Raw genomic sequence first — 19,981 nt, forward strand, 5'->3', positions numbered from 1 at the left:
CATAAAGTAGCTAGGTTTATGGTGAGATAGGATTGTCGTATGAGGCATATTTGGTCTTTAGGTGTGAGGATTGCCTTGGGTTTGTGAGGTAAGGGTTATGTGTTTATGCTATAGGGAATGGATTTGGTTGTGTTGGGGTTAGGACGTTAGATTAAGGTTTATGCTATAGTGATGGATTTGGATTTTCTCAAGGTTAGGGTTGTTTGTTAGTGTTTGGACATTGGGTGAAGGTTTTCTCAAGGTTAGGGTTGTTTGTTAGTGTTTGGACATTGGGTGAAGGTTTTCTCAAGGTTAGGGATTTGTTGAGGGGTAGGCTGTGCCGCCCACTGGCGCCCCATGTCATTACTTATATGTTCACTTCAAAACTCACTTCTATTGACCTCATTCTCAATTAAACACGTTTTTTTTTGTTTCCGCCCTCGTCTTAAGCATCAATGAGCCTTTGAAGTGCCTTTGAAGTAATTACGCTGATCCACAGTCTTTACCAAGCACCCGGTCGGCGAGACAAAAGAAACTGTTTAAACTCCCTTGAACCACATTCCTTTTCAAGCACCCGGTCGGCGAGACAAAAGAAACTGTTTAAACTCCCCCAGATTTACGTCTAACTCTTCAGGTCATCGGGTGGGAATCTCAGACAAGCATGCTGTCCATAAACAATGAGTTCTGAGATGGAAATAGAGAGCAGGTCGTCTCCTCCCTCCTCCATATTCATAGTCTGTGTTCATATTCATATCCTGGGGAGAGCAGCTGTCCCTAGGCAGAGGAGGAACCTGCTGACGGGACAGGTGACATGGCAGCCCACGCCACCCTCCATTTTATTGCCTAGCATTATTCGCCGACTCTTCTCGTTTCTTCTCCATCAGCTCCTGTTTGTGTGAATGAGAGTCCTCTGTTTGTGGATTATCAAATCAAATCAAAGTTTATTTGCTAGGTGCGCTGAATACAAGGTGAACAATGGGTAAGTAAAGAAATAAAACAACAGTAAAAAGACAGGCTATATACAATAGCGAGGCTATAAAAGTAGCAAGGCTACATACAGACACCGGTTAGTCAGGCTGATTGAGGTAGTATGTACATGTACATATGGTTAAAGTGACTGTGCATATATGAGGAACAGAGAGTAGCAGTAGTGTAAAAGAGGTGTTGGCGGGTGGCGGGACACAATGCAGATAGCCCGATTAGCCAATGTGCGGGAGCACTGGTTGGTCGGGCCAATTGAGGTAGTATGTACATGAATGTATAGTTAAAGTGACTATGCATATGTGATAAAAAGAGAGTAGCAGCAGCGTAAAAGAGGGGTTGGGGGGCACACAATGCAAATAGTCCGGGTAGCCATTTGATTACCTGTTCAGGAGTCTTATGGCTTGGGGGTAAAAACTGATGAGAAGCCTTTTTGTCCTAGACTTGGCACTCCGGTACCGCTTGCCATGCGGTAGTAGAGAGAACAGTCTATGACTGGGGTGGCTGGGGTCTTTGACATTTTTAGGGCCTTCCTCTGACACCGCCTTGGTTTGTTTGTGAATTTGTGTTTTACATTAGCCAGCCAGCCTACTTCTTGATTTAGTTTGTTCTTTACATGTATATTAGATTAAATAGCTTGCTACGTTGTGAATGTATCATATTAATGTCAATGGCTGCATACCAGCAGAATACCACCCTTCATCCCACTGCTGGCTTGCCTCTGTAGCGAAGCAGGGTTGGTCATTAGATGGGAGACCAGATGCTGTTGGAAGTGGTGTTGGAGGCCAATAGGGGGCACTCTTCCCTCTGGTCTATGGAGATCCCAATGCTCCAGGGCAGTGAAGGGGACATTGCCATCTTTCGGATGGGACGTTAAACTGGTGTCCTGACTCACTGTGGTCATAACAAATCCCTTGGCTCTTATTGTCAGTTGAGTCTACTGAGGGGAGGACGGCTCATAATAATGGCCATAAAGGAGCAAATGGAATGGCATCAAACACATGGAAACCATAGCTGATGTGTGGTGAGCGTTCTGGCACAAAAATGGTTGCCGTGCGTCACCTAGGTGGGTGCTACACGTTAATGGTGGAAGAGGTGAGTTTCCCCCTTACTATGTAAAGCACTTTGATTACCTTAGTTGGTAGAAAAGCACTGTATAAGTCCAATCTATTACCATTAATCCCTGGCTGTGACCCCACTTTCTGAGGGTGTCGGGGGGAGTGGGATATGCAAAAAATACATTTTGCATGCGTTTAGTACACACGTGGGTCTTTTTATATACTAGGAACAACTTGTTACAGCTGTTGATAAGTCATTGATAATATTCTGCCAATTTTTATCTATACAAGCTCATAGCAAAACAGTAACAAGGTAATCACACATCACGCCTCCACACACTCCTGGAGTGATGCTCACCTGTCACTTTGTGGGGTCTGGGGTCAGCTGAGTACGGTGAGTCCCACCTCGATCAGACGGACAGCATCATTGCGTTTTGGTACACCAGAAGTACATTCTGGGGTTAAGACTAGATGAAGGTGCTATAGTGGATGAATTTGGTTTTATTTTCAAACACTCGGTTGGCGAGACAAAATAAACTGCTTAAACTCAAAGATTTACGTCTAACTCTTAAGGTCATCGGGTGGGAAACAACATAAAAAATGAGTTCTGAGATGGAAATCATATCTTCCTTACTTTTTTAAAAGAACTCAGTCGGGGTCTTAACTTACTGTTAAGTGTTAGAATAGTAGAATAGACAAGGTGACATTTAGAAATGTGGTTGTGCATCAGCAGTTTCTCTGTTGTCAGTCACTAACCACATTTAAATCCACAGTTTTTATGCGAGTAAAGTCATACCGTATAGAAAAAAATCACGACAGTCAGACAGTTCCTTCCGGATGCTAACATCTGTAAAATGAGTGTGTTCAGCCTACACAGTGAAGGAGGGTATTTGTGTGTAGTCTCATTATGTTTGGTCTGGAGCCCCTGATGGTGTTTGGGGGTGGCCATGGTTAATATTCTTTTGACCTTAAGGCTGCCAATTTTGGTGGTCCTCCATGCTTTTCTTCAGTCTGCATCAATCCAGATCTCATTATGGCGTGCCCTTGAAGAACTTTATACGCAGTTGCTAATATGGAATTAGAACACCGTGACGTACAGTAATACCGTAAAACTTCAATTAACCGCCCAGTCTCAAATAGCCGCCTGTCCCTTTTAGTAGCCGGGTATTGGCACACATTTCAGCAAATAAACACCTGTTTAAAAAAAACACTGGGTCTAAAATAATTGTTTACGAGTGAACTTCAGTGAGTACCGTAAAGATTGAGCAAAAGAATAGAAAGGAGAGCAAGATGGATGAAACAGCAGTGTGAAACAGAAGTTTTACTGTAATAGCCTTTTGTTCAGATGTTACACGTTTCTGGCTTCAATTAGACTGCACAAAGAAGGAGCACTATTTTCAGAAGATGCCTGTTACTCTTGATACTAGAAGCAACATTTATTTTATAACCTCTAATTTTGCTACTTCTATGAGAGGGCAGAACTATAACGAGCAGCTGTTCACAGGACAAAACATATCTTACCTTGTTTTCAACTTCTTACAGTATCATTTGATTAAAGACTTTGTCAACTCTGATGTATTTTTGGAGGAGTGGTCAGTCAGTACCATAACCAATCAGTGTCTAATAAGACAGGAACAGAAGACTGAAGTGCAGCCCTGGAGTTTGGGTGGGTGTTATATAAATCGGCATGCAGCTGGTAGTGGAGAGTAAGGGGAGTGGTGGTAGCGGAACCTACGGGCCAGACAGAGGATCCATCAGAACAGATCTGAGGACATGTCTGTCTCCCATAATCATATAGAACAGACCTAGCACACCCACTCACACCTGAGCCACAAACACACACCTCTCAAACCCTGCTTGATGCTCAACCACACACACCTTTCAGACCCTGTTCAGTGCACACACACCTTGGCTCTTCGGGCCTTCACTCAACAAAGGGCTTTTTACAAATCCTTTGTTGTAAGATTAAAAGAAAGACGGAGAGAGGAGGAGTGAGCGTGTCCGCGCCCAGCCTTACTTCATCTGTTCTCTCCTGATTTCTCTGACGTGGTAGCAGACTTTTTCTTTACAAAGGCCCCAGTGAAGCACTAAGCCCTCTGGTCCTGGGAGGGATCTATTCTCTGTCTGTAGACTAATATATCTGACCCATCCGCTCTCTCTTTTGTACTTCACAAGCTATGACTTAAAGTGTCAGATGCATAGCTTTGGGAGAATAGGGAGACTTGATTACTCTCCTAGCTAGCCAAAGTCAGCATGGAGTCTGAGACCCAGACAGACCGAGCAGTAGGCCTATGCTTTATAACTCTACAGACAGACCTCCAGGGCCCCCATCCTGCTGGCTTTCCTGTCTCACTGGCAACTTCATTAATCAGTTTATGTAATTGATAGGCTAAACCAGGGGGTAGGCAACGCTGGTCCTGGAGATCTATCATGTTCCCAACCCAGAACTAACACATCTATATAAAAATAATGAAATTACACGGAACTAAAGATCAGTTTGGTGTTTCCCCTCCTGATGGATGTGGTCAGGATTTGGGGAGGGGAGATAATCCTAGTTCTTCTACCCGGAGAAGAACTAGGATCAATTCACCATGGTACTGTGTATAGCCAGGGGTCTAAAGGGCCTGACAGTTCTATATTCACCTTGGTAGGCCTAAAGGACATGTGTCTGTGTTGGCTGTATTTTTTATTTTATTTTTTATTTCACCTTTATTTAACCAGGTAGGCTAGTTGAGAACAAGTTCTCATTTGCAACTGCGACCTGGCCAAGATAAAGCATAGCAGTGTGAACAGACAACACAGAGTTACACATGGAGTAAACAATAAACAAGTCAATAACATGGTAGAAAAAAAGAGAATCTATATACAATGTGTGCAAAAGGCATGAGGTAGGCAATAAATCGAATAATTACAATTTAGCAGATTAACACTGGAGTGATAAATCATCAGATGATCATGTGCAAGAAGAGATACTGGTGTGCAAAAGAGCAGAAAAGTAAATAAATAAAAGCAGTATGGGGGGTGAGGTAGGTAAATTGGGTGGGTAGTTTACAGATGGACTATGTACAGCTGCAGCGATCGGTTAGCTGCTCGGATAGCAGATTTTTAAAGTTGTTGAGGGAGATAAAAGTCTCCAACTTCAGAGATTTTTGCAATTCGTTCCAGTCGCAGGCAGCAGAGAACTGGAAGGAAAGGCGTCCAAATGAGGTTTTGGCTTTAGGGATGATCAGTGAGATACACCTGCTGGAGCGCGTGTTGCGGGTGGGTGTAGCCATCGTGACCAGTGAACTGAGATAAGGCGGCACTTTACCTAGCATAGCCTTGTAGATGACCTGGAGCCAGTGGGTCTGACGACGAACATGTAGCGAGGGCCAGCCGACTAGGGCATACAGGTCGCAGTGGTGGGTCGTATAAGGTGCTTTAGTAACAAAACGAATGGCACTGTGATAAACTGCATCCAGTTTGCTGAGTAGAGTATTGGAAGCTATTTTGTAGATGACATCGCCGAAGTCGAGGATCGGTAGGATAGTCAGTTTTACTAGGGTAAGTTTGGCGGCGTGAGTGAAGGAGGCTTTGTTGCGGAATAGAAAGCCGATTCTTGATTTGATTTTGGATTGGAGATGTTTGATATGAGTCTGGAAGGAGAGTTTGCAGTCTAGCCAGACACCTAGGTACTTATAGATGTCCACATATTCTAGGTCGGAACCGTCCAGGGTGGTGATGCTAGTCGGGCGTGCGGGTGCAGGCAGCGAACGGTTGAAAAGCATGCATTTGGTTTTACTAGCGTTTAAGAGCAGTTGGAGGCCACGGAAGGAGTGTTGTATGGCATTGAAGCTCGTTTGGAGGTTAGATAGCACAGTGTCCAAGGAAGGGCCGGAAGTATATAGAATGGTGTCGTCTGCGTAGAGGTGGATCAGGGAATCGCCCGCAGCAAGAGCAACATCATTGATGTATACAGAGAAAAGAGTCGGCCCGAGAATTGAACCCTGTGGTACCCCCATAGAGACTGCCAGAGGACCGGACAACATGCCCTCCGATTTGACACACTGAACTCTGTCTGCAAAGTAGTTGGTGAACCAGGCAAGGCAGTCATTAGAAAAACCGAGGCTACTGAGTCTGCCGATAAGAATATGGTGATTGACAGAGTCGAAAGCCTTGGCCAGGTCGATGAAGACGGCTGCACAGTAATGTCTTTTATCGATGGCGGTTATGATATCGTTTAGTACCTTGAGCGTGGCTGAGGTGCACCCATGACCGGCTCGGAAACCGGATTGCACAGCGGAGAAGGTACGGTGGGATTCGAGATGGTCAGTGATCTGTTTGTTGACTTGGCTTTCGAAGACCTTAGATAGGCAGGGCAGGATGGATATAGGTCTGTAACAGTTTGGGTCCAGGGTGTCTCCCCCTTTGAAGAGGGGGATGACCGCGGCAGCTTTCCAATCCTTGGGGATCTCAGATGATACGAAGGAGAGGTTGAACAGGCTGGTGATAGGGGGTGCGACAATGGCGGCGGACAGTTTCAGAAATAGGGGGTCCAGATTGTCAAGCCCAGCTGATTTGTATGGGTCCAGGTTTTCCAGCTCTTTCAGAACATCTGCTATCTGGATTTGGGTAAAGGAGAAGCTGGGGAGGCTTGGGCGAGTAGCAGCGGGGGGGCCGGGGCTGTTGGCCAAGGTTGGAGTCGCCAGGAGGAAGGCATGGCCAGCCATTGAGAAATGCTTGTTGAAGTCTTCGATTATATAGATACAGTTTCTATTTGTTTCTGTTGTGGACATGGTTGTGTGGGTGTGTGAGAGAAAATAGTTATTCTGAACAAAAATATAAACTCAACATGTAAAGTTTTGGTCCCGTGTTTCATGATCTGAAATAAAAGATCCCAGAAATGTTCCATACGCACCAAAAGCTTATTTCTCAAAATTGTTGTGCACAAATTTGATTACATCCCTGTTAGTGAGCATTTCTCCTTTTTCCAAGATAATCAATCCACCTGACAGGTGTGGCATATCACGAAGCTGATTAAACAGCATGACCATTACACAGGTGCACCTTGTGCTGGGGACAATAAAATGCCACTCTAAAATGTGCAGTTTTGTCACACAACACAATGCCACAGATGTCTCAAGTGCAATTGGAAGATAATTTCATGTTAATTTCTCTACCATAAACCACCTCCAATGTTGTTTTAGAGAATTTGGCATTACGTCCAACCGGCCTGACAACCACAGACCACGTGTAATCTCACCAGACCAGGACCTCCACATCCGTCTTCTTCATCTGCAGGATCGTCTGAGAACAACCATGCATACAGCTGATGAAACTATGGATTATTTCTGTCTGTAATAAAGCCCTTTTGTGGGGAAAAACTCATTCTGATTGGCAGGTCGTGGCTTCCAAGTGGGTGGGTCTATGCCCTCCCTAGCCCACCCATGGCTGCACCCCTGCCCAGTCATGTGAAATCCATAGATTAGGGCCTAATGAATTTATTTCAGTTGACAGATTTCCTTATATGAACTTTAAAAAAAGATGATGTAGTTCTGTCCTTGAGCTGTTCTTCTCTATTAATGTTCTGTATTATGTTTCATGTTCTGTGTGGAACCCGGGAAGAGTAGCTCCTGCTTTTGCAACAGCTAATAAAGATCCTAATAAAATACCAAATACCAAACTCAGTAAAATCGTTGAAATTGTTGCATATATGTTTTTGCTCTTTTCAGAAGGAAAGATGCAGTAATAGACAGAGGTGTTGAGTAAATCTGTCAATCACATTCAGGCTCTTCTGCTGCTGTTTTAATTTGATAACAAATTATTCTTATACATTTAAAAAAAAAAATTGTCATTTAGCAGACGCTCCAGAACAACGTACATACATTTTTCATATTTTTTATTCTGTCACGGCCGTCGTCGGAAGGAGACCATGGTGCAGCGTGGTGAGCGTACATTTTCTTTTATTATAGTAAATGTCGCCAAGAAAACTAAGAAACGACCGTGAAGCTTAACAGGGCATTAGTGCCACTAACAAAGATAACTACCCACAAACACCAAATGAAAAAAGGCTGCTTAAGTATGATTCCCAATCAGAGACAACGATAGACAGCTGTCCCTGATTGAGAACCATACCCGGCCAAAACATAGAAATACAAAACATAGAAATAAAGAAACTAGAATGCCCACCCTAGTCACACCCTGGCCTAACCAAAATAGAGAGTTAAAACCTCTCTATGGCCAGGGCGTGACAGTACTGGTCCCCCGTGGTAATCGAAACCACAACCCTGACGTTGCAAGCCCCATGCTCTATCAACTAAGCCACATGGGACCATGGCATGACTGACTCACAAACAGCCAGGGAACAGGGGTTTGGCGCAAACATCAACTCGAAAACATTAACACAGAGAAGGCATGCACTTTAATGCACGTTGGTAGGAGCCAACAAATGTGCAGTCTATTGCCAGTGCATTAACCTGTAAGATATGACTGACATTAGTTACAGCTCTTAAAGGAATGGTTCACTGATGATTTTTCACTTACCTAGGCTGTTGCCAACCGACCCAGACAGAATTTGAAGTACATATTTGGGTTATTTAGTAACGTTCAGAAGCCTCTGCGTAGCAATAGCTTGGAATCATTGGGGGCAGCTACTTCATACACTTAAAAGTTAGAAAATGTACTTATATCAACTCCCAAATCGAAGTTGTGCAGGGATTTTATGAATCATTTATGAATAATTCCTTTAAAAGGAATTCATGAGTGTTCTCGTCATTGATCATTATCAAGAATTGGAGTAATTACAAAATTACCAGTACACTGTGTTGACCTTGATTCAACACATATTTTAATGTGTGCCGTCCTAGAATGTAATGTGTGTTTTGAAACCAAAGACTGTACTTTATGTTCTCAAAACTACCAGTACTTGTAAGTAACCAAATAAAATAAGCAGCTAATTATGTTCCTACTAATCCCCTAGTTATCATAAAGAAATTGTCATTTAAATAACTGCTAGATAGCGTAGAGCATTCTGTGTTGTGGTATTGTAATAAGCAAGCTTGTTCATAGAGAACATAATTAATTCATGCCTCTGCACGTGTGAAAACACGCGCACACACATATACACATACACGAGCGCCCAGAAACATACCCGGCAAATACGCATCTGTCTCAGCCAAGCATCATCCCTTTGATCAACCCGCCCTTTGTGTGTGTGTGTGTACACTCCTCCCATGCTGGGACGCAACACTTCATTGGCAGCCGTAGGGGGTAAGTGTGAGACATTTACCTGTGAATTGCAACACAGTATGTAGGTGCTGTTTTACCAGTAAGCTCTGGGCTCTGGTGAGTGTACTGTTCTGAAGCTAGTGTTCTGTAGCCAGTGTTCTGTAGTCGGCTCCGGTGAGTGTACTGTTCTGAAGCCAGTGTTCTGTAGCCGGCTCCGGTGAGTGTACTGTTCTGAAGCCAGTGTTCTGTAGCCGGCTCCGGTGAGTGTACTGTTCTGTAGCCAGTGTTCTGTAGCCAGTGTTCTGTAGCCGGCTCCGGTGAGTGTACTGTTCTGTAGCCAGTGTTCTGTAGCTGGCTCCGGTGAGTGTACTGTTCTGTAGCCAGTGTTCTGTAGCTGGCTCCGGTGAGTGTACTGTTCTGTAGCCAGTGTTCTGTAGCTGGCTCCGGTGAGTGTACTGTTCTGTAGCCAGTGTTCTGTAGCTGGCTCCGGTGAGTGTACTGTTCTGTAGCCAGTGTTCTGTAGCTGGCTCCGGTGAGTGTACTGTTCTGTAGCCAGTGTTCTGTAGCTGGCTCCGGTGAGTGTACTGTTCTGTAGCCAGTGTTCTGTAGCTGGCTCCGGTGAGTGTACTGTTCTGTAGCCAGTGTTCTGTAGCTGGCTCCGGTGAGTGTACTGTTCTGTAGCCAGTGTTCTGTAGCTGGCTCCGGTGAGTGTACTGTTCTGTAGCCAGTGTTCTGTAGCTGGCTCCGGTGAGTGTACTGTTCTGTAGCCAGTGTTCTGTAGCCAGTGTTCTGTAGCCGGCTCCGGTGAGTGTACTGTTCTGTAGCCAGTGTTCTGTAGCTGGCTCCGGTGAGTGTACTGTTCTGTAGCCAGTGTTCTGTAGCTGGCTCCGGTGAGTGTACTGTTCTGTAGCCAGTGGAAGAAAGGTTCTACCTCTGACAGTTGATCTTCCTTTACCCCGTCGTAGAACTGACAAGTTACTGTTCTGTGCTCTTACAAGCGTGATATAACTGGTGTCACAAGCCATTGTAAAGGCAGACAGTGGTTTCTGGTAAATATTTGTAAGCTGTTGTGAAGAATATTTCTGTGATATGTTATCATAGCAAGCTGTGTAGGGAGATAACTAGCTCATCATAATAAGTATTTTTGTCAGAAATCTGTTTAGATTGGCATGTCTTACCGGCAATTTCACAGAAATGGTTTGAATCCTCCTGGTGTGTGAGGCTGAAAATGTACAGTACCAGTCAAAAGTTTGGACAGACCTACTCATTCAAGGGTTTTTCTTTATTTTTACTATTGTCTACATTGTAGAATAATAGTGAAGACATCAAAACTATGAAATAACTCATATGGAAACATGTAGTAACCAAAAAAGTGTTAAACAAATCAAAATATGTAAGTAGCCACCCTTTGCCTTGATGACAGCTTTGCACACTCTTGGCATTCTCTCAACCAGCTTCATGAGGAATGCTTTTCCAACAGTTGAAGGAGTTCCCACATATGTTGAGCACTTGTTGGCTGCTTTTCCTTCTGCGGTCCAATTCATCCAAAACCATCTCAATTCGGTTGAGGTCAGGTAAGTGTGGAGGCCAGGTCATCTGATGCAGCACTCCATCCCACCCTCCTTCTTGGTCAAATAGCCCTTACACAGCCTGCAGGTGTGTTTTGGGTCATTGTCCTGTTGAAAAACTAATGGTAGTCCCATTAAGCAAATCAGATGGGATGGCGTATCGCTGCAGAATGCTGTGGTAGGCATGCTGGTTAAGTGTGCCTTGAATTCTAAATCAATCATGACAGTTTCACCAGCAAAGCACCATCACACCTCTTCCTCCATGCTTCACAGTGGGAACCACACGTGGGGATCATCCGTTCACCTACTCTGCATCTCAAATTTGGATTCATCAGACCAAAGGACAGATTTCCACCGGTCTAATTGGCCCAAGCAAATCTCTTCTTATTGGTGTCCTTCAGTAGTGGTTTCTTTGCAGTAATTCGAGCATGAAGGCCTGATTCACGCAGTCTCCTCTGAACAGTTGATTTTTAGATGTGTCTGTTACTTTAATTTATTTGGGCTGCAATCTGAGGTTCAGTTAACTCTAATGAACTTATCCTCTGCAACAGAGGTAACTCTGGGTCTTCCGTTCCTGTGGCAGTCCTCATGAGAGCCAGTTTCATCATAGTGCTTGATGGTTTTTACGACTGCAGTTGAAGAAACGTTCAAAGTTCATGTCTTAAAGTAATGATGGACTGCCGTTTCTCTTTGCTTATTTGAGCTGTTCTTGCCATAATATGGACTTGGTATTTTACCAAATAGGACTATCTTCTGTATACCACCCCTACCTTGTCACAACACAACTGATTGGCTCAAATGCATTAAGAAGGAAAGAAATTCCACAAATGAACTTTTAACAAGGCACACCTGTTAATTGAAATGCATTCCAGGTGAATACCTCATGAAGCTGGTTGAGAGAATTCCAAGAGTGTGCAAAGCTGTCATGGCAAAGGGTGGCTACTTTGAAGAATCTCAAATATACCATACATTTAGATTTGTTTAGAATCCTTCAGAACTAACCTGTTCCCTGACTAACTCCATTTATCCTTAATGAAGGTTCTGAGCCGTGAGTTGAGGACCAATGAAATCAGATTCCCTCCCTTTCGCACAGATTGCGTCATCATCCCCTTAATTTGAGCAAGGCGACTGATTAAATATTTCAAATGTTTATTTGTTTGTTAAAAAATTGTAATGTTAAAATACCTATCACATTAGACCAGCAGCATACCACCCTGCATCCCTCTGCTGGCTTGCCTCAAGCTAAGCAGGGTTGGTCCTGTTCAGTCCCTGGATGGGAGACCAGATGCTGCTGGAAGTGGTGTTGAAGGGCCAGTAGGAGGCACTCTTTCTTTTGGTAAAAAATCAATAAATGTGTAAGGTTCCGTCTTTCAGATGGGACGTTAAAAAGGTGTCTTGACTCTCTGCGGTCACTAAAGATTCCATGGCCCTTATTGTAAGAGTAGGGTTGTTAGCCCCAGTCTCCTGGCCCTTATGCCATCATGGCCACCTAATCATCCTCAGCTTCCAAGTGGCTCATTCATCCCCCTCCTCTCCCCTGTAACTATTCGCCAGGTTCTTTTTGTAAATGAGAATGTGTTCTCAGTCAACTTACTTAGTCAAATAAAGGTTAAATAAAATAAACACATTTAGTAATGACAGAATGCATTTGAAACTTGTGTATGACTTAATTATCTGTTTTTTTCCGTAGCTGTCTTTATACAGAGCGAGGTTGGAACTAAAACCGCACAAAATGAGCTGTATTCCGCCATTAGGAAACAGGAAAACGCTCATCCAGAGGCGGCGCTCCTAGTGGCTGGTGACTTTAAAGCAGAGAAACTTTAATCAGTGTTACCGAATTTCTATCAACATGTTAAATGTGCAACCAGAGGTAAAAAAAATTCTAGACCACCTCTACTCCACACACAGAGATGTGTAGAAAGCTCTCCCTCGCCCTCCATTTGGCAAATCTGACCATAACTCTATCCTCTTGATTCCTGCTTACAAGCAAAAATTAAAGCAGGAAGCACCAGTGACTGGGTCTATAACAAAGTGGTCAGATGAAGCAGATGCTAAACTACAGGACTGTTTTGCTAGCACAGACTGGAATATGTTCCGGGATTCTTCCGATGGCATTGAGTAGTACACCGCATCAGTCACTGGCTTTATCAATAAGTGCATCGAGGACGTCGTCCCCACAGTGACCGTACGTACATACCCCAACCAGAAGCCATGGATTACTGGAAACATTCACACTGAGTTAAAGGGTAGAGCTGCCGCTTTCAAGGAGCGGGACTCTAACCCGGAAGCTTATAGGAAATGCCCGCTATGCCCTCCGACGAACCATCAAACAAGCAAAGCATCAATACAGGACTAAGATCAAATCATACTACACCGGCTATGATGCTCGTCGGATGTGGCAGGGCTTGCAAACTATTACAGACTACAAAGGGAAGCACAGCCGAGAGCTGCCCAGTGACACGAGCCTACCAGACGAGCTAAACCGCTTCTATGCTCGCTTCGAGGCTAACAACACTGAAGAATGCATGAGAGCATGAGCTGTTCATGAGCTGGGGTGCGTGCTCAGTCCCATCCTGTACTCCCTGTTCACTTATGACTGGACTGCCTGGCACAACTCCACCACCATCATTACGTTTGCTGATGACACAACAGTGGTAGGCCTAATCACTGACATCGATGAGACAGCCTATAGGGAGGAGGTCAGAGACCTGACCATGTGGTGCAAGGACAACAACCTCTCCCTCAACGTGATGAAGACAAAGGAGATGATTGTGGACTACAGGGAAAAGAGGACCGAGCATGCCCCCATTCTCATTGACGGGGCTGTAGTGAAGTTCCTTGGCGTCCACATCAACAACAAACTAATATGGTCCAAGCACACCAAGACAGTCGTGAAGAGGGCACAACAAAACCTATTCCCACTCAGGAGACTGAAAAGATTTGGCATGGGTCCTCAGATCCTCAAAAGGTTTTACAGCTGCACCATCGAGAGCATCCTGACGGGTTGCATCACTGCCTGGTATGGTAACTGCTCGGCCTCCGACCGCAAGGCACTACAGAGGGTAGTGCGTACGGCCCAGTACATCACCGGGGCCAAGCTTCCTTCCATCCAGGACCTCTATACCAGGCGGTGTCAGAGGAAGGCCCTAAAAATCATCAAAAACTCCAGCCTCCCTATTCATAGACTGTTCTCTCTGCTACCGCATGGCAAGCGGTACCGGAGCGTCAAGTCTAGGTCCAAGAGGCTTCTAAAAAGCTTCTATCCCCAAGCCATAATACTCCTGCTAATCAAATGGCTACCAAACTATTTGCACCCCCCCCCCACGCTGCTACAACTCTCTGTTATTATCTATGCATAGCCACTTTAACAACCCTACCTGCAAGTACATAATTATCTGAATTACCTCGACACCGGTGCCCCCGCACATTGACACATTGACTCTGTACCCCGTTATTGTTATTCACTGCTGCTCTTTAATTATTTGTTTTACTTTTACTTAATTTTACTTTTTGGGTATTTTCTTAACTGCATCGTTGGTTAAGGGTTTGTAAGTAAGCATTTCACTGTAAGGTCCACACCTGTTGTATTCGGCGCATGTGACAAATAAAATTTGATTTGATTGGATTACACTTCGTTTATTGACAGGAGAGGGGAAAAAGGTGATAGTGCATTGATTTCTGCACAAATGAAAATGTGGCACTGACTCACCCATTGATTGAGGTTTCAGCGTTGTCTCAATGAAGAGTTTGGCGTTCAACTAGCCAAGTGCAACATGCACGCGCAGTTACAAGCCTGCTAGAGTTAACGGCAGGCGGACAAGCAATATCCACCATCGTAGTACGGATGAAGACTGAATGAGAAGCTGAAGCTGGCTGGCTTTAGACAACCCTGAGTAGATCTAGCTTCAATCGTACTATACCCCTCTGCTCTTTTCATAAATTCCTCGATGCTGGGTTGAACATAATTCTTCCTCACTCTCTTTCTTTCTCTGTCTTCTGTCACACACACACACACACACACACACACACACACACACACACACACACACACACACACACACACACACACACACACACACACACACACACTTTAAAATGTATTTGAGTCCACCAATCATAATTCATACAATAAAGATTGAAACATTTCAGGACGGGGATATCTGGACCCCTAAGGAAAAAGGGAGCACCTTCTCCTCCACACAGCAAGGCTGACCGTGACTGCTGACACAAAGCAGTAGCTGCTTCCCCTTCGCCTTATGTAGGCCTGCTATCTGAAGGCCAGGCACTGTCAGCCTGTGAACATTGCCCAGACTGCTATCTGAAGGCCAGGCACTGTCAGCCTGTGAACATGGCCCAGACTGCTATCTGAAGGACAGGTACTGTCAGCCTGTGAACATTGCCCAGACTGCTATCTGAAGGCCAGGTACTGTCAGCCTGTGAACATGGCCCAGACTGCTATCTGAAGGCCAGGTACTGTCAGCCTGTGAACATTGCCCAGACTGCTATCTGAAGGACAGGTACTGTCAGCCTGTGAACATTGCCCAGACTGCTATCTGAAGGCCAGGTACTGTCAGCCTGTGAACATGGCCCAGACTGCTATCTGAAGGACAGGTACTGTCAGCCTGTGAACATGGCCCAGACTGCTATCTGAAGGACAGGTACTGTCCCCAATATCACCCCAGCAAGCTTGAACTGATATCCAAGACTGTTCAGGCGTGACACGAAGGGCTGGTATTCAAGCAGCTTGTCTGAGATCTCATTTTCTGCAGATGATGGCATGTGAGTCCCTCCAGGATTAATAACTTTTCAGTGGGAGTATCTCTTCTGTGTGGTCTGCAGGTAGTGGCTTGCACAGTGCTAGCATCTGTTCTACTGCTATACCAGCTTTCTCAAATGCCACTTGCATCCAACTGGAGGTACGCCTAACACATGCCAATCATCAGATGCCCACTGTGTGTGTGTTTTGTCTTCTGTTTGTGTGTGTGTTTTTTCTTCTGTTTGTGTGTGTGTGAGACAAAGAGGGAGAGAAAGGCACAGAGATGGGATGGTTTTATGTGTCTTTGAGAGAGAAGAAAAGACAGGAGAGAGAGAGAGTCACCAAGATAATGAGCCTGTATGAGTACACACACATGTTCACATAATGTATGTATTTCTGTGAAAGGAGAGAGCAAGTGAGAGAGGTTGCATGTTTACCATGATACAGTTAGCGACACATCAGCCTTGTCGACCAAACCCTTAACCCCACCTCCTCCCCTCTAACCAACACATTCACGTTTCAATTCGTTCTCCATTCTCAGCCTGGAACCGACACAGACAGATAACAGGAACAAAAAGAAAACTCTCACCACTCATCCTCAGTCTGTCTCTCCCCCTATCCACCCCTCCCTCCTTCCTCCGTGTGTGTGTGTGTGTGTGTGTGTGTGTGTGTGTGTGTGTGTGTGTGTGTGTGTGTGTGTGTGTGTGTGTGTGTGTGTGTGTGTGTGTGTGTGTGTGTGTGTGTGTGTGTGTGTGTGTGTGTGTGTGTGTGTGTGTGTGTTCACGTGTCAGGTAATGTTTGTGTAAGGGGGGAACCTGCTAAAATGGAGCCTTGGAGCCACAGAGGGATTGTGTAGTAAAAAGAAAAGTCGGCCTTCGACCCGGAGACAAGCAGAATAGGTGGGACAGCTGTGTTTCTACCATGGCAGGGCAGGCTAATTAGTCTGGGCGGTATGTGTGCGTGCGTGTGTTCACGTTCAAGGTAATGAGGCCTTTAGGTCTCTTTTGTACTTACTGCAGGTAGTCTGCTATTAATATTGCCTGGAGCCTTATGGGTTAGTTGGTTATTTGTGTAAAAGTGCCATGATTCGCTGTACTGCACATTCGATTATGTAGATCAAGATTTTTTTTTTTATTACTTTTAAATCTGCTTCCAGAGTCCAACTCCATACATACTGTAGTAGACCGAGTTTTCTCTCTTCTCAGAAGGTATAACTTTACTCCACCGTCTTCAATCGTTTTCTGCAGATTTGGCCCTCTCTCTGCAGTCTTTTCAGTGTCAGGACTCTAGCCAAAACCTTGAAGCAGTAAGTGGTAAAAGAGAGAAAGCCTTTCCTTTCCATCCGTAGAATTGGCCCATTTAGAAGTTACAACATTGTAAAAACGGATACTAAAAGTTAATGTGGGATTTTAGGCATTGTTGATTTTACAGTGCATTGTTAAAGGGTAGGGCAATGGTGGGTGGTGGTGGTAGGGGAGGAGATAAACAGAACAATGAAATTATATTTTTTCCAGTTGCTTTTATTTGCCTTCGTCAAACAAAATGGAGGCTGCTTATTGATTGACCACAATTCCTACTGACCTTGTTAGGGTTGAAGTTGAAGTGGTTGCAGCTCTAGTTTAGCATTAGCGTAGCGCAGCGGTTCTCAAACGAAATGTTCCTTTGACCCTCAAGATGAACCAACAAATTAGCTGCTGCTCACCAGTCAGTCCACTCACCATTTCTGAAAAACACTGGGGAAGCTTAGCAAGTTCGCAGACGACACAACAGTGGTAACCCTGATCACCGACAACGACGAGACAGCCTATAGGGAGGAGGTCAGAGACCTGGCCGGGTGGTGCCAGAATAACAACCTATCCATTTACATTTCCCTCAACGTAACCAAGATTAAGGAGATGATTGTGGACTACAGGAAAAGGAGGACCGAGCATGCCCCCATTCTCATCGACAGGGCTGTAGTGGAGCAGGTTGAGAGCTTCAAGTTCCTTGGTGTCCACATCACCAACAAACTATCATGGTCCAAACACACCAAGACAGTCGTGAAGAGGGCACGACAAAGACTATTCCCCCTCAGAAAACTAAAACGATTTGGCATGGGTCCTGAGATCCTCAAAAGGTTCTACTGCTGCACTATCGAGAGCATCTTGACCGGTTGCATCACTGCCTGGTACGGCAATTGCTCGGTTTCTGACGGCAAGGCACTACAGAGGGTAGTGCGTACGGCCCAGTACATCACTGGGGCTAAGCTGCCTGCCATCCAGGACCTCTACACCAGGCGGTGTCAGAGGAAGGCCCTAAAAATTGTCAAAGACCCCAGCCACCCCAGTCATAGACTGTTCTCTCTACTACCGCATGGCAAGCGGTACCGGAGTGCCAAGTCTAGGACAAAAAGGCTTCTCAACAGTTTTTACCCCAAGCCATAAGACTCCTGAACAGGTAATCAAATGGCTACCCGGACTATTTACATTGTGTGCCCCCCACCCCTCTTTTACGCTGCTGCTACTCTCTGTTTACCGGTGTCTGTATGTAGCCTTGCTACTTTTATAGCCTCGCTATTGTATATAGCCTGTCTTTTTACTGTTGTTTTATTTCTTTACTTACCTATTGTTCACCTAATACCTTTTTTGCACTATTGGTTAGAGCCTGTAAGTAAGCATTTCACTGTAAGGTCTACACTTGTTGTATTCGGCGCACTTGACAAATAAACTTTGATTTGATCAGCATTAGCATTAGCCTATAGGGAGACGTTAGGCTAGCTCTGAAGTGGAGGAGATATAGATAGCGAGATGAGGGATCTCCAGGACTGAGGATTCGATCCGATAACCCCGCCCCCCCCCCCCCCCCTCTCGCCCGTCCTCTGTCCCGTCCTCTGTCCCTCTCTGAGAGAAACTGATACATTACATTGTCTCATCTGGCCTCTAACAGGATCTAATAAAGACCAATAGGATGTTGTCTTTTTGGCTTGTGTGACACTGCCACGATCTATGGTGTAATCTCCTCAGAAGCAATTCCAATACAGATGCAGGCAGCTCAGGTCACTGGGGCGAGGAAGGTCCGCTTGGTGGGGTTATAGGTCAAGGGTCAGGTTGCCAAAGATGTACAGTATGTATGTGGGTTGTATATATGTTTTACCTATAAAGGTGACCCACAGTGACTCATCCTTTGCTGTTGTGTTCTAACTGAAATTGGTTAGGGATGGGGTAATGCATGGGATGGCGTTACACTTTGAGGGATGTTGTAGTAGCTGGGTGTACAATGAGTCAATAAGAAAACGGAGGTCAGAAAACTCCGGAAGACTGCAAAAAGGAATGGTTGAAACTTACAGAAAAGAGAGACTGTAGCTTTAATCTATGCAACTCCAGATACTGTAGAATAAATAGGAAGTTCATGGATGAACGATGAAAGCGGTAAGACTGCAAAACAGAAGACCTCAACAACAGCTAGATTGGGTAATATTGATGTTGCCCCCACTAAGAGTTAGTCAAGCAGATTTAATGTGTATGGTGTGTATGGTGTGGAGGCAGCTTAATGTGCTCCAGTAGCCAGGTATGGAGGCAGCTTCATGTGCTCCAGTAGCCAGGTGTGGAGGCAGCTTAATGTGCTCCAGTAGCCAGGTATGGAGGCAGCTTCATGTGCTCCAGTAGCCAGGTGTGGGGGCAGCTTAATGTGCTCCAGTAGCCAGGTGTGGAGGCAGCTTCATGTGCTCCAGTAGCCAGGTGTGGGGGCAGCTTAATGTGCTCCACTAACCAGTAGCCAGGTATGGAGGCAGCTTCATGTGCTCCAGTAGCCAGGTGTGGAGGCAGCTTAATGTACTCTAGTAGCCAGTAGCCAGGTATGGAGGCAGCTTCATGTGCTCCACTAACCATTAGCCAGGTATGGAGGCAGCTTCATGTGCTCCAGTAGCCAGGTGTGGAGGCAGTTTAATGTGCTCCAGTAGCCAGGTGTGGAGGCAGTTTAATGTACTCTAGTAGCCAGGTGTGGAGGCAGCTTAATGTGCTCCAGTAGCCAGGTGTGGAGGCAGCTTCATGTGCTCCAGTAGCCAGTTGTGGAGGCAGCTTCATGTGCTCCAGTAACCAGTAGCCAGGTGTGGAGGCAGCTTCATGTGCTCCAGTAACCAGTAGCCAGGTCTGGAGGCAGCTTAATGTGCTCCAGTAGCCAGGTGTGGAGGCAGCTTCATGTGCTCCAGTAACCAGTAGCCAGGTATGGAGGCAGCTTCATGTGCTCCAGTAGCCAGGTGTGGAGGCAGCTTCATGTGCTCCAGTAACCAGTAGCCAGGTCTGGAGGCAGCTTAATGTGCTCCAGTAGCCAGGTGTGGAGGCAGTTTAATGTGCTCCAGTAGCCAGGTGTGGAGGCAGTTTAATGTGCTCCAGTAGCCAGGTGTGGAGGCAGTTTAATGTGCTCCAGTAGCCAGGTGTGGAGGCAGTTTAATGTGC

At 45.4% G+C, this 19,981-nt stretch overlaps 1 protein-coding gene across 5 annotated transcripts in view; it reads left to right on the top strand.

Annotated features, from left to right (window-relative positions):
* Window positions 1-19,981, top strand: part of slc36a4 (solute carrier family 36 member 4) — a 224,474-nt gene that overhangs the window by 125,246 nt on the left and 79,247 nt on the right. The window contains exon 12 of one of the 5 annotated variants that reach the window (XM_071357910.1): window positions 7,205-7,684. The exons of the other annotated variants lie outside the window; for them this stretch is intronic. Coding sequence (XP_071214011.1) covers window positions 7,205-7,206 — 2 coding nt within the window. The 3' untranslated portion in view covers window positions 7,207-7,684. Of the gene's footprint in view, window positions 1-7,204; window positions 7,685-19,981 lie in introns of those variants that run through there. 5 annotated transcript variants of the gene reach the window in all.

This window comes from Salvelinus alpinus, chromosome 21 (genome assembly GCF_045679555.1).
Source record: "Salvelinus alpinus chromosome 21, SLU_Salpinus.1, whole genome shotgun sequence".
NCBI lineage: Eukaryota > Metazoa > Chordata > Actinopteri > Salmoniformes > Salmonidae > Salvelinus > Salvelinus alpinus.